Source organism: Peromyscus eremicus, chromosome 4, assembly GCF_949786415.1.
Source record: "Peromyscus eremicus chromosome 4, PerEre_H2_v1, whole genome shotgun sequence".
Classification (NCBI taxonomy): Eukaryota; Metazoa; Chordata; class Mammalia; order Rodentia; family Cricetidae; genus Peromyscus; species Peromyscus eremicus.
This window is the reverse complement of record NC_081419.1, coordinates 3,941,261-3,954,565: the sequence shown is the minus strand read 5'-3', so window position 1 is coordinate 3,954,565 and position 13,305 is coordinate 3,941,261. Positions and strand designations below refer to the sequence as shown.

Below are 13,305 nucleotides of genomic sequence, written 5' to 3'. Positions count from 1 at the left end.
CCCTGGGCATCATGCCATACACTTCCTACAAGGAGAGAAGGAAATTGGTATTAACACAGAGGAAACATGCTTCAGAATGCCATACAGTAAATGTAGGTGGAACGAAGAGCCACAGAAGACACACTAGAAATCTAGCTAGGAAATCACTAGCTACTAGCTAGCAGAACTCCAAATCTAATGCTTATACGTGCAACATTTATCTATTTAAGGAAGCCAATGGCAGCAGACATTCAACTTCCATAGCTCTTTATGGGCTTAGGGAGAGCATGGGATGAAGTGTGAACTACACTGGCCTCAAATCTGTGTTACAGAATGTGGCCTCGCCCGTCGGTGGTGGCGCACACCTGTAATCCCAGCACTCGGGAGGCAGAGGCAGGTGGATCTACAGAGTGAGTTCCAGGACAGGCACCAAAACTACACAGAGAAACCCTGTCTCAACAATAAACAAACAAACAAGTAAATAAAGAAAAGAATGAGGTCTCTGGGGCTAGGAAGGACTCAAGGAAGAACCTTGGTCCAAGGTCAAGACACCCACCTGCTGCTGCACAGCTTGAACTTCCTCTGCCATCAGACCTTCAGACTCCAGGTCTTCAGCTACTTTGTTAATGTCCTTCAGCCGAGACTCATTGGCTTTCAGATCCTTTGAAGTAAAAGTCACAATAATTAAATACACAATAGCGAGTCAGGGAAGGGGGGACACTCTAAGTCCCCAGCACCGGACAAACACAGAAGCTGCAAGTCATATAGATTACACAATCCATACGATCTTCACTTCAGTAATCTGCTGTCAGACCCAAGAGAATCAACTTCTTTTGTTTTGGTATTATTTTTCTGTGTGTGGTGGCGTGAGTGGGCCACAGTATACGTATGAGGTTAGGAGGACAACTTGTGCAAGTCAGTTCTCTCCGGCCACCACGTGGGTTCTGGAGAGTGAATTCAGAATAATCCCAGGCTTGGTGGCAAATGCCTTAACCCAATGAGCCATCTCATGTCCTGAGAACTAACCCACCCACCCCCTTTTTTTAGAGACAAGGTTTCTCTGTGTAGCCCTGGCTGTTGTGAACTTGCTCTGTAGATCAGGCTGGCCTTGAACTCACAGAGATCCACCTGCCTCTGCCTCCTAGTGCTGGGATTAAAAGTGTGCACCACCACTGCACCAGTGAGAACCAATACTTAAATATATACATATGGCTGGAGAGATGATTCAGAGGTTAAGAGCATTGATTGCGCTTCCAGAGGTCCTGAGTTCAATTCCCAGCAACCACACAGTGGTTTACAACCATCTATAAATGAGATCTAATGTCCTCTTCTGGCATGCAGGCACACATGCAGAAAGACCACTGGATATATAAATACATAATAAATAAACAGATAAATCTTTATATATACGTGTGTACACACACACACACACGTATTTATTTTAAAAGCCAGGCAATGATGGTGCCTGCCTTTAATCCCAGCACTCAGGAGGCAGAAACAGACAGATCTCTGTGAGTTCCAGGTCAGCCTGGTCTACAGATTGAGTTTCAGGATAGCTGGAACTACACAGAGAAACCCTGTCTCAAAAAACAAAACAAAACAAGGAAAACAAAAAATTTAAATGCCAAGTTTTTTTTGTTTTTAAATTTTACTCACTTATTGTATGTGAACTGGTGTTTTGTCTACATATATGTCTGTGTACTACATGAGTTACAGGTACAGAGAGTTGTAAGTGTGGGTGAGGGGAATCAAACCTGGATCCTGTGCAAGAGCAGTCAATGCTCTTAACCTCTAAGCCGTTTCTCCAGCTCCTTAAAAAAATTTCAAATTATTAATTTTATGTGTATGTTGTTTTGCCTTCATGCGTGTTTATGTACCAAGTTTGTGCCTGGTGCATGTAAAGGAAGTGAAATGGAGGTATAGATGGTTGTGAGCCACTATGTGGATTATGGGAACGGAAGCTGGCTGCTGAGCCATGCCTCTAGCTCCAAGAACTAGGTGTTTACACAACTCTGCAGCCATACTACAAGCTTCTCATACCTTCTGGAAGTCATCGAACTTTTTCTGCAGCACCTCAACCTGCTCCAAGTCTGCGCCAACCTCTTCACTCGTTAGAGCGGCCTCTTTCTCATTGATCCACTGCTGTAGCTCATTCGCTTCCCGGAACAACATGAACTTCTTACAACTCTTCTCCAACATGCCTTTCCGCTTCTCACCCAGTTCCAGCAGAGACTGATATCTGATAGAAGTCAAGAGGGTGACAAAATGGGCAAGAACCCAAAGATGCTAACACAGCACAACCACTAGGCATCTGAGGTGTGATCCAAGGCATGATTTTGTAATGATGATGCCTAGCAACAAAGGATCAACAAAGGATCAGAGCACACAAAGATGAGGATACTAAGCACCCAAACTACAGCTTCAGGGATAAGCGCACAGTGCACTGGTCACAACTGGCTGGGGCACACTCATCTCCAGGCCAAGTTTGCAATTATGATGACCACCGAAGCCTGAAACCAAGCACTTAGCACAGAAACAAAATGTTCATGCGACTACACCGGAGAGATGAGATGAAGCTACACAAAAATGAAACTACATAATACATATAAGGGATTGTCTTGGTTTTCATAATTCTCTGAGCAACCCCTAAGTGGGGGAAGATATGAGCTTTAACACAGTCCAATACAGGATATTCCATCTCTGGCCAGCAGGACATTTCCATAGTCATCTGTGTATTTTTCAGCAAGTCATTGAAAGAACATTTGGTATGTATACAACTTCATCATCTGCAAGACCTAAGAAGAATCAAAGAATTTTCTAACCCATGCAAACTAAGATACAAAAAACTCAGCTGCCACAATCTTTAGAGACACAAAAACAAATCTGATTAAGAAATCAAATTCAAAGTTTAAGAAAAATCTGAAAATCATCACTAAATCTAAGTTTCCCAAACAAATAAAAAAGTGCCAAGATACCAGAAATCAGAGCCCCTCAACCTCTAAGTAGCACTTCACTTCCTCCCTACTGAAGACTACGGCAAAACTGGCTGCAGGTTTATAGAGGACAGAGACTGCTCCTGTGTATCACAAAACTGGACTGAACCAACACCATTCCAACACAAGCAGGCAGAAGCAGCCGAGGAGAGCAGTTCCACGGAGAGCTCTCCCACAGCCAGCAAAGCTGTGCTACAGACGCGGCAAGTCCCCTGCACCACTTTTCTGAATGGACAGTGCTTTGGAGAAAAGCGGCAGAGGGAGAATGGACAGGCGTAGAGTGGACATGGGGGCTCAGCGAGGCTCTCAGCCTACTCACAGTTCTTCCACCTGTTTCATACGCAGAGATACACTGCCGGCCTCCTTAGTTATGCGTGTCCTGCACAGAGGGGGTACAGCAAAAGCATGCACACATTAGTGGGATTAATCCACGGGAATGAAAAGCAGCAGCTCCGACTGGTGCCATGATGGCAGATGCTTGAAGTGGGAAAAACTCAGGAATCATTCAAAAGCTCTCAGAAGCAGCCCAGGCCATGAATAAAAATCACAGTGGAGAAACAGTAGGAAAATTAAATGAGAGGGTTAGTTTACCTTCATGTTCCTGACAAGTCTGCTACACTTAAGGCAGCCTTCCCTGTACTGCAAACACTAAACTGCACAGAGCAAGGCCAGGGGACAGAAGAGACTTGAAGGACAGTGCTGATTCTAACAGCCAGTTCAGCAACACTATCTGCATCAATACTGTGCTCTTTTATGACCCAGGCCTGTGACAAGAACACAAACTCAAGTGTCCCCTTGTCTATGCAGGAACAGTGAAGAACTCCTAAGTGAACAAATGGTTCTTGTCATTTCAACATCATTAAGGTCAGAAAAGCTCTTATTCTAAGCCCTACTGGACTTAGAAATCTATGTCCTGGGTATTTCCCAGGTGCCCGAAGCTGCTGACTTCATTAGCAGAGTAAGGTATGCACTACAGGACAGACATACAGTACAATATGGGGCTTATCTATATGAGGAGGAGAAAACCAGCTTAAAAAATAAATTCCATTCTCTGAATCCAAAGCTATGGAAGAGAGAGCAGCTCTCTAGGCAGCTGTCCAAAGGGAGGCAGAGCCAAGGGGTAAGATACCTGAAAATCCAACCCCAAAAGAATCTTGCCTGCAAGCCAAAGGCTAACATTGTATCAAGTAGTAAAATGTGGTGTAGAAAAAGCAGCCCAGAAGCACAGGAAAAAACAAGTGAGATTAAGGTATTAGTCCAGAATTTGGGCTCTAAAAGGGGAGTTTGTGGGTTAGGAGACTTGAGGGAAACAGAAAGAGTACTAAGGGATCCAGAGACCCCAAGACACTGACTGTATCTGATTTGAGGGTTGGATTAAGCCCTGGGGGCTGTCTAGCCTGTGCTGTGTGGGTTCAAGCCCTTACTGGTTGTCGATTTGCCCCTGGCGCAGCGCAATGCTGCCCTGCTCTTCCAGGAGGTTCTCCCTCGAGGCTGACTGGGCGGGGTCAAGCTTCTTCACATATGCAGCTGGCACAAAACCCTGACGATCATTCACTTCCACTTTCCACCAATCCTAAGGGAGAGAAAAAGAAGACTGAAAGCATATTCTTTTCCTGAGAAAGACAAGAGCTTACACTGGCCTGTTTTTTTATTTTTTAATTTTGTGTCTCTGTGTGTATGTTACAAGTGTGTGCTCACACGTATGCCCACTGAGGCCAGAAGTGTGTGTCAGATTTTCTTGTAGCTGGAGTTACAAGGAGTTGTGAGTCTTGTGACGGAGTGCTGGGAACGCAACTCCTCTGGAAGAGGAGCAAGTGCTCCTAACTGCTGAGCAACCTCTCCAGCACTCAAAACACTGGCCTATTTGCATGTGTATGTAGCAAACACACAAAAGGAGCTCTATTACTTCAAGAAGCCTGTGACAGATTAAAGTCACTCTGCAGTGCCACACACGGAGAGTTACAGGTTAAAGATGCAGTTAACCATGGAGGCCAGCCTTCCCATGTGCAGTTAGTTCAAAACTATGCTGTCCAACACTGTAGCCACTAGCATCACAGACGTATTTAGCTTTTGTACATTGGAACCAAACTCACCAAGAACTTCAGTTATACTAACTATAATTCAAGTGTCTGCCATATGTGCTTAGAAGTTACCATGGGCACAGCAGACACAGTATTTTCAACCTCACCTTTAAAAGTATGGCAGGGAACACTGCTCTTGTACAAACTAGGTGGACCAGAGAGTTGGATTTTAGTTTAAAAGATGTTAACGACAGATGAGACTCACAGGCTTCCTTAATCACTAAGGATGGGCTCAGAGTTCTCTAGCAATGGCCAGAACAGTTCTTTGACCTTAACTAAGATGGGAAGCAGCATCCCTCATGACCAGTCAAGTATTATGCAAAGGAATACAACCCTCCCTTCAAGGACAGTGTCATACAAGCAAGTGCTAAGGAACAAAAGCTGATGTAGTGGGCAGCATTTAATTTGAAGATGAAGTGTATAAGGTGTATCACAGCTGCCTTCAACTATCTGCTAATTTTGAGCTACAACTATACAGTCTAGATGAGTAACCAACAGACAGGCTCAGTAGTATACAGTGCCTGTCCAGCCTCCATGAGGTCTTGTCTTCCAGGGCCAGCACCATAAACAACCACCACCAACAGTGTAAGTTATGGAGCAAATAAATCACGGCTCAAAAGGGAGAATGTTCAGCCAGGAACACTTGATTTTGATTGTGATTGTGAAGATCCTGTAAGTGACTCGTGGCACTACTTGCACATGTCAGGACTCCAGAGGATTGATCTAGTACTTCCCTAGTCATATGTGGCTCTGGATAAATGAAGAGTGACTGGGATTTTGATAAAGTAACACTCTTCTCTTCCCATTCTACCCAAGGATATCTAGCAGAGAACATACTCCACGGTGCTGATGTACCCAACCCTGGCCATCCTGTGCCTTGCCTTGTTGGTGCTATTGAGCAAGGTGAGGATATCCCCTTTCTTCATGGTGACCTCACGAGGGCTCTTCTCCTGATAGTCATAGAGAGCCAAGACTAGCTCCTTCCCGGTCTCATCATCCATGGGGGCCACTTGTTGCTAACAATCCAAAGGAAAGGCAAAATGATTAAATGTCATTCATAATGTGTCACCTAAGCACACAACAGTCCAACTTCAACAGATATATTAAATACACACTTATGAGAGGTTTTTTTTTTTTTTTTTTTTGAGACAGGGTCTCTCTCTATGTGGCCCTGAAACTTAAAAAGAACTTTGTAAAGAGCCATATAGACCAGGCTGGCCTTGAACTCATTCTGGAGATCTGTCTGCCTCTGCCTCCTGAGTGCTAAGATTAAAGATTTATGCCACTACACCCAGCTCCTTCAGAGTTCTTTACTGAAACTACCAAAAGTGATTTGTTCAAGCTGTTGAGCATTAAAACAAATATATGACTGAAAAATCCAGGTATGGTGGCTCATGTGTATAAATAAAGCACCTGAGAAGGTAAAAGGGAAGAATTAATTAGTTTGAGGCCTACCTAGACTATAAAGTGAGACCCTGTTATTGAAACACCAAAAGGGGGGTAGAGTTAACCAAACAAAAACTCTTCAATTAAATGTGCCTGACTGTAGACCTTTGTGTGAGAAGAATGTTGCCCATAGCAGGTATGGTGACATGTGCCTTTAATCACAGCACTCCAGCAAACAAAGTAGAGGCAGGCCATTTACTCAAGTTTGGGGCCAGCCTGGTCTACATAGTGAGACCCTGTCACAAACAAACCCAAAGAATACTACCCACGGCCTTAAATGTCTGTCAATTTCCCTTGCCTCACCCTGGGCCCTCAGTACTCGAACTAGAACAGCAGCACTACTTACCCGGCATGACTGGGCCTGCTCTCGCAAAGCCTGGATGCTGCTGCCATAGGCGCTGAGATCAGACATCAAAGCTTCGTGCTTCTTGAGCAGAGCCTGAAACCATACACATGGAACCTTGTCTGTCTCCAGAGGCCCTTGCCATAAGAAGACATGACTGCTAGCTGTTCTGTATACTCCTAATTTTTTTTATATTTTGTAAAATACATTTTTAAAATTGTCTGAGAACATCATACAATAGTAGTGCACCTACATCTCCACCCCCCTCTCCCCTTCAACTACTCCCGTACTTCCCTCCTTTTCTACAATTACTATTCTCTCTCTCTGCACACACGCACACACGTACCCTACTGAGTACATTTATTGCTGCACATGTATGTATTTGTATCCGGGGCTGACCACTTGTGACTGGACAACCTACATGGGAGCTTGTCTCTGGAGGAAACGGATTCTCCCTCTCTCAGCCGCTGATCACTAATAGCTTTTCATCTAGGGGTAGCACCTTGTGGAATTTTCTCCACTCATGTTGGCTTATACTTCTTCGTGTGTGTGCATACACAGTGGCACATGCATGGAGGTCAGAGGACAACTTGCAGAAGTCAGATCTCTGATTCCACTATATGGACCTGGGTATTGAACTCAGGTCAACGGACTTGGCACAAGTGCCTTTACCCACTGAGCCATCTTGCCAGCCTGTCTACTGCTGAGTTACAATCTCCTCTTTCCCCCTGCTTTACCTGGTTACAAAGTATCTGAAATATGCAGACACCCACAGAACCGTTATCTCACCTACCTGGGAATCCCTTTTTACAAGGCTACTTTGTCACTCCCCACTAACACATCTCCTGCGTTTTGGTTCTCTGTGAAGGCTCAACTCACCTAGGGAGGGTTTTGGCACTGGGAATGGAATCCAGAACTGTGTACATGCTACACCAGTGCTTTACCACTGGGCAGTGGCCCCAGATCTCTCATTCTGTTTCTGACAAGACTGTCAAGAGGTAGGTCTGGAGACAACTGTCTCAGACCTTCATGAATCAAACATGAGAGTTACAGTAAAACAGATGATTAGCAAAAAAGGGTACACGTGTGTTGGTGTATGCACTGAGTATTGCATGTACATGCATTGCTAAGTTTACAAAAGGGGTCAGTGTTGGTTGGCATTCTTGCATAAGATGGTCTGACTACATGTCTGCATTCACATGTTGAAGAATAAATGTGACTTAACAGTTGAAGTGGGTGACAAGCAGTCTTTTCTTTGGTCTTGAATTTCCAAAATAAAAAGTAAAAAAGATTCCTAAACACCTTAAAAAGCAGCTGCAGGATACTTCCCCTTTCCTACAACACCTTTTCCACCACTTTGCTTTCTCCTCTACGGCCGGGCTCATTTCCCAAATACATGCGATGCTCAGGTCTGAGCTACCTCAGCAGAGTCCTCATCCTTCCCATAGTCGGTACTGCCCACAATGGGCTCCTTCTCCCGCATCCAGGACTCAGCCTCGTTGGCATCGGCAAAGTACTGCTGGGCCTGCAGCGAGTCCTCTAGATCTTGCCTCCGCTGGGAGGCTTTGGCTTTCAGTGCCTCCCACTTCTGGTTGAGCTCACTCAGTTTGGCCTTCACGTCCTCGGCAGCAAAATGGCCTGGAGAGATGAGGGTGAGAAGCACACTGACTGACAGCAAAACTCCCAGATGAGGCCTGGTCAGAGCCACTGACAGAACGAGACAGGGCTCAGCCTTGGCCTCACTGGCTGGGTCCAGGTCCATGTACTGAGCCAAGAGGGTAAAGACATAAAGAACAACACCAGGTCTAGTCACTGACCATACTTACTTACCTTCCTCCACCATGGCATTTCCCTTCTGTGTCACCGCTTTGATGCGGGGTTCATGCCCAGCAATTTCTGCTTGTAAAGCTTGATGTTTCTTTAGCAGATTCTGGACTCCAATTAGATCTTTGCCTAAAAGCAAAATCCATTCTCTTGTCAACTGGCACTGAACGGACACTATGGGCTCCCACCAGTGCTGCAGTTCAAGGGTCTAAACTTCATCTCACTCCCTCTGACAGAATCCTTTATGCCATGGGATGCTGCAGTGGCATGGTGCTGCCTGGGACAGAGAGACTAACCTCTATTAGTGGATGCAGCAATAGGCTCCTTTTCTCGAATCCAGGTTTCCTCATCCTCCACATCCCGGAAGAGCTGCTGCAGACGAAGAGAATCTGCCAGCTTCTGCTTCCGGGCCACCATCGGTTCTTTGAGAGCCTCATAGCGAGCCACAAGGGCCTCTTGCTTCTTCTTAATGTTTTCGGCATCGAAATGGCCAGCATCTTGGAACTGGCGGGCCTGAATTGTGATGCCATCAATTCGATCCTGGGAACAGGATGATAAGGTTTGAAAACTGCAACCAACTCCCAGAGACTCTTCTCTGCACATCTCCAGCCTATTACTTGGTGTGAGAATTCATCAGACACCAAGAAAAGTTAACATGGTGCTTGCCCTACCCTGAGAATATTTGTTCTGCCATGGCCTTCCCTCATTCTAGGGTCCCGGAGAGCACTGAGGGAAAACACTTTGAGTAGAAGCATGTAGCGTCCTGTAAGACAGCCATGTATTTCTTTCATCTTTCCCCCAACACTCATCATTCTCCCATTCAGCACCGCCTTGCCCCACCACAGGTCCCATTCCCCACTCCACCTGGTGGGCAGCCACATCTGCCTCTAGCAGGGCGTGCTTCTTCTGGAGGTTCTGGACATTTGTGAGGTCTTTGCCATAATCATCTGAAGCCAAGTGACCTTCGACTTCATACAGCCACAATTCAATGTCCTCAACATTGCGATTAAATTGTTGCTGCTGGTTGGCTTCACGGAGCTTTATTCCTGGTCAAGGGAGTGGGTTTAATTTTCTGTTAGAAAAGGATTCATTAATACTGATCATGAGCCATGGTATCCTGGTGGAGGATTATGTTGAGAATCTTACGTCACTGTCCAGTTTTACTGAATAGGTGAAAGAAAACCTCTAATATGACCTCTGCTCTACATTTTACAGGCTAACTGGAGGCTGTCTGGAAAGCATCTTTAATTTTATGAGATACTACTCCTGGCTCACAGCTAATCTGTGATTTTAAGTGAGAAGGCTCAATTCATTCCCTTTAGTCTCTCCAACCAACCACTACCTTCAATCACACTTACCAAATGACCAAAGTATTGAGAATCCAAGCCACGTAATCCCTACATAGCAACAATCCTTAACAGCAAAACTATCACTCTACCCTTCCTGGGTGGTATCTAGTCCTAAAACGCTGAGCCAAAGAGGAATGTTCAGTTTCCCAAATGCACCTATCACCAAACACTTTTCTACTTTCTCCTACCTTTCAGTTCTGTGGCCTCTAGAAGTTTCTTCCACAAACTGATGACCTCATTCATACGAGCTGCTACTTCTTCCTTGGCATAGTGGTTGACATCAATCAGCTTTTGCCCAGCTTTCTCTAGGGCATCAATACGGCTCTGGTTGGCTGAAAGCTCAGCCTCAAAAGCCTGATGCTTCTGGACTTTGCCTTGCAGGTTGGATGGGTCCTGCCAATCAAAACAAGAGGGTTCTGCTTTAAACCTGAGTATGCAGAGTTACTTCATGTCCATAAAGGAGTCAGCATATGTTAGCTAGTGTGGTTTATGGAATCCCTTCGTTAATTTTTTGTTTTGTAGCTCCAACTAGCTTTAGAAAAGGTGATTTAGCTTACACAAGTACCACGTGACAAAACTGATTGTACGTTACTTTATACGCCTCGTCGGTGGCAGTTTTCATCTTTTCGTTGACCCAGCTTTTGAGCTCATCAGAATCACGGAAGAACTGCTGTAGGTGGAAGGAATCGGCCAGCTGGGCTCGGCGGTGCATTGCTCGCTCATGGAGGGCATTTCGGCGGCTGAGGAGCTGAAAGACAAGGAAGAACCATGGGATTTTACAGTTTATACTCCCCAAAAGGTGGCCAGCTCAACTGAACTGCAACAAATATCTCAGAAAGGGAACCTGCACACTATAAGAAAGGAGTACGTTAAGCCCAGGGAACTCACAGCATCTCGGCGAGTAGCCACGTCCTCCATTGCGTAGTGGTTATTTTGGATTAGCTTGGTTGCAAACTCATCCAGTGCCTAGAAAGGAAGGCAAGAGTGGTCACTAAGCACCACGACCCTAGCCTAGGCTATAGAGAAAAGAGAAAACATCCTAATCTTAACAGTCAAGGTCTGCATTGAGCCATGCACCCACCACTGGGCCCAGTTGGCTGATTATGCTCACCTGCAGGCATGTCCAACCTGTGGCTCATGAGCTGCATGTACCCTAGGATAGCTATGAATTGGGTCTAACACAAAATCCTAAATGTAAAAGATTATGAGAATGAGATCCTTTTTTTTTTTTTTTTTTTTTTTGTTTTTTGTTTTTGTTTTTCGAGACAGGGTTTCTCTGTGTAGCTTTGCACCTTTCCTGGAACTCGCTTTGGAGACCAAGCTGGCCTCGAACTCACAGAGATCCACCTGGCTCTGCCTCCCGAGTGCTGGGACTAAAGGCGTGCGCCACCACTGCCCGGCCCTTTTTTTTTTTTTTTTTACTTGTAAGTATCTGGTTCTCAAGAGTGAGCTCTTACGGACACAGACATCACTGTTGCAAGTGGCCATGCCTGGAGGATTCTGCTTGATGTTATGAAAGAGCACAAGACTGCTCATTCCCCTCAAGTGTGCAGACATCAACTGCTGCAGGAGCCCCTCACACGTTTTCTTTACGGGACGAGCACGTGTTGCCTTACTCCGATTTAGTGTCAGTCAATATATCTGAATTTGGAGATTTCCATCAAGTGATTCTGCTCCATAAAGCTGTGTTACGTGTACAAGAAGATCGAATGATCTCATCATGAGGTCTTACATATTCCTGGGAGTACTGTGCAGACAGTTCTCAAACCTCTCAGAAAGGGATTGTTTACTCTGTGGACCACATGACAAGAAGGGTCTTACTGTGATTTTTTCTTCCTGGGCACTGAGAGATTTCTCGAAGTCCTCATGCTTCTTCAGAAGAGCTTCCACACTGTCTAATGAGTCACCCAAGTCCTCGTTTAGCAGGAAGGCCTGGAGAAAGGAAAGCCAGAGTGCAGCATCAGGGACTGCTCCTTCATCTACAGCCCCAAAGCAAAAACACACTTTTGGCAAAACACAGACAGGAAATATTCTACAGCACTTAGGCTTCTGAGACCACTACTGCAAAGTCTAGTCTTTTATACGCTTTTAAAAATCAACCAGGAGGCTGCGGGGCGGGAGGAGGGGGGAGAGGGGGAATCTGTAGTTGGTATGTAAAATGAATAGAAAATTTCTTTCTTTTTTTTTTTTATTCAGAGCTGAGGACCGAACCCAGGGCCTTGCGCTTGCTAGGCAAGCACTCTACCACTGAGCTAAATCCCCAATCCTGAAAATTTCTTAATAATAATAATAAAAACCCCTAAAACATTGTCATATAGTACCTGATATAGTGTTTAAAAAAAAAAATCAACCAGGAGGGGGATGGAGAAATGGTTCAGTGGTTAAGAGCACTGGCTGCTCTTCTAGAGGACCTGGGTTCAATTCCCAGCACCAGACAGCTCGTAACTGTCTGTAACTCCGTAACTCCAGTTTCAAGCGATCGAGCACTCTCACACAGACATACACATAGGCAGAACACTAATACACATAAAAATAGGAATAAATAAATAATTTTAAAAAATCAACCAGGAAGGAACACTTAAAATAATCCTTACGGTATATTCTACCAAACATTTTTCTAACTATTTCTTTTAAGGGAGGAAGGATATTGAGACAAGGTCTCACTATGCAGTCCAGATGCTCTTTCACTTTCTAAGCAGCTCAGCTGGTCTCAAACTTGTGACCCTCCAGCCTTAGCTTTCTGAGTACGAATGCAAATAGGTACCAACCCCAGCTCTCACATAGCTCTTGTAGCTTCTCTTACATTCAGATTACATAGAAGGCTAAATTCTAATTTTTTAGAAACCCTTTTTGTACTGCACAAATCTTTTCTAAGTGCTTTCCTGTCTCAGCAATGTCACAGGCAGACAGGGCCAAAAGAAACCTGCTCAGTTCCCTTCCTCACTCTATCCAATACTGAAATGGCTCTGATGTCCTGAAACAAATTCAGCACTTGCTGGAGAGGGAGGGCATGACCCTTGTCCTTCCCTGGTAGGGGCTCCTGATGAACATTACCTCCTGCTTGCTCATCCAGTTGTCCACCTGCTCAGTGTCACGATAGAAGAGCTGCAAGTCCATGCACTGCTCATACTGTTGCCTCCGAAGCTCCCACAGCTCCAGTAGGGTGGTTCTCTCCTCTGAAAGGATGCTCAGCTTGGGGAACAGCAAGCAAAGTTACCTTCCACCTTCTGGGAAACACAGAGCTGCTCATGCTAGGCTTTAGGCATTTCTTTGTGTGATAGCACTTAATG

At 45.2% G+C, this 13,305-nt stretch overlaps 1 protein-coding gene across 2 annotated transcripts in view; it reads right to left on the bottom strand.

Annotated features, from left to right (window-relative positions):
• Sptan1 (spectrin alpha, non-erythrocytic 1) overlaps positions 1-13,305 on the bottom strand; it is a 65,764-nt gene that overhangs the window by 30,704 nt on the left and 21,755 nt on the right. Inside the window, exons 11-26 of one of the 2 annotated variants that reach the window (XM_059259948.1) lie at positions 13,070-13,207; positions 11,837-11,947; positions 10,904-10,981; positions 10,608-10,763; positions 10,204-10,408; positions 9,531-9,712; positions 8,963-9,206; positions 8,673-8,795; positions 8,263-8,480; positions 6,846-6,938; positions 5,935-6,069; positions 4,397-4,545; positions 3,292-3,351; positions 2,020-2,218; positions 536-640; positions 2-25 (exon numbers count right to left, since the gene is read on the bottom strand). In XM_059259948.1, the coding sequence (XP_059115931.1) occupies positions 2-25; positions 536-640; positions 2,020-2,218; positions 3,292-3,351; positions 4,397-4,545; positions 5,935-6,069; positions 6,846-6,938; positions 8,263-8,480; positions 8,673-8,795; positions 8,963-9,206; positions 9,531-9,712; positions 10,204-10,408; positions 10,608-10,763; positions 10,904-10,981; positions 11,837-11,947; positions 13,070-13,207 (2,220 nt within the window). The remainder of the gene's footprint in view (position 1; positions 26-535; positions 641-2,019; positions 2,219-3,291; positions 3,352-4,396; positions 4,546-5,934; positions 6,070-6,845; positions 6,939-8,262; positions 8,481-8,672; positions 8,796-8,962; positions 9,207-9,530; positions 9,713-10,203; positions 10,409-10,607; positions 10,764-10,903; positions 10,982-11,836; positions 11,948-13,069; positions 13,208-13,305) is intronic. The other variant, XM_059259949.1, reaches the window with a different exon arrangement.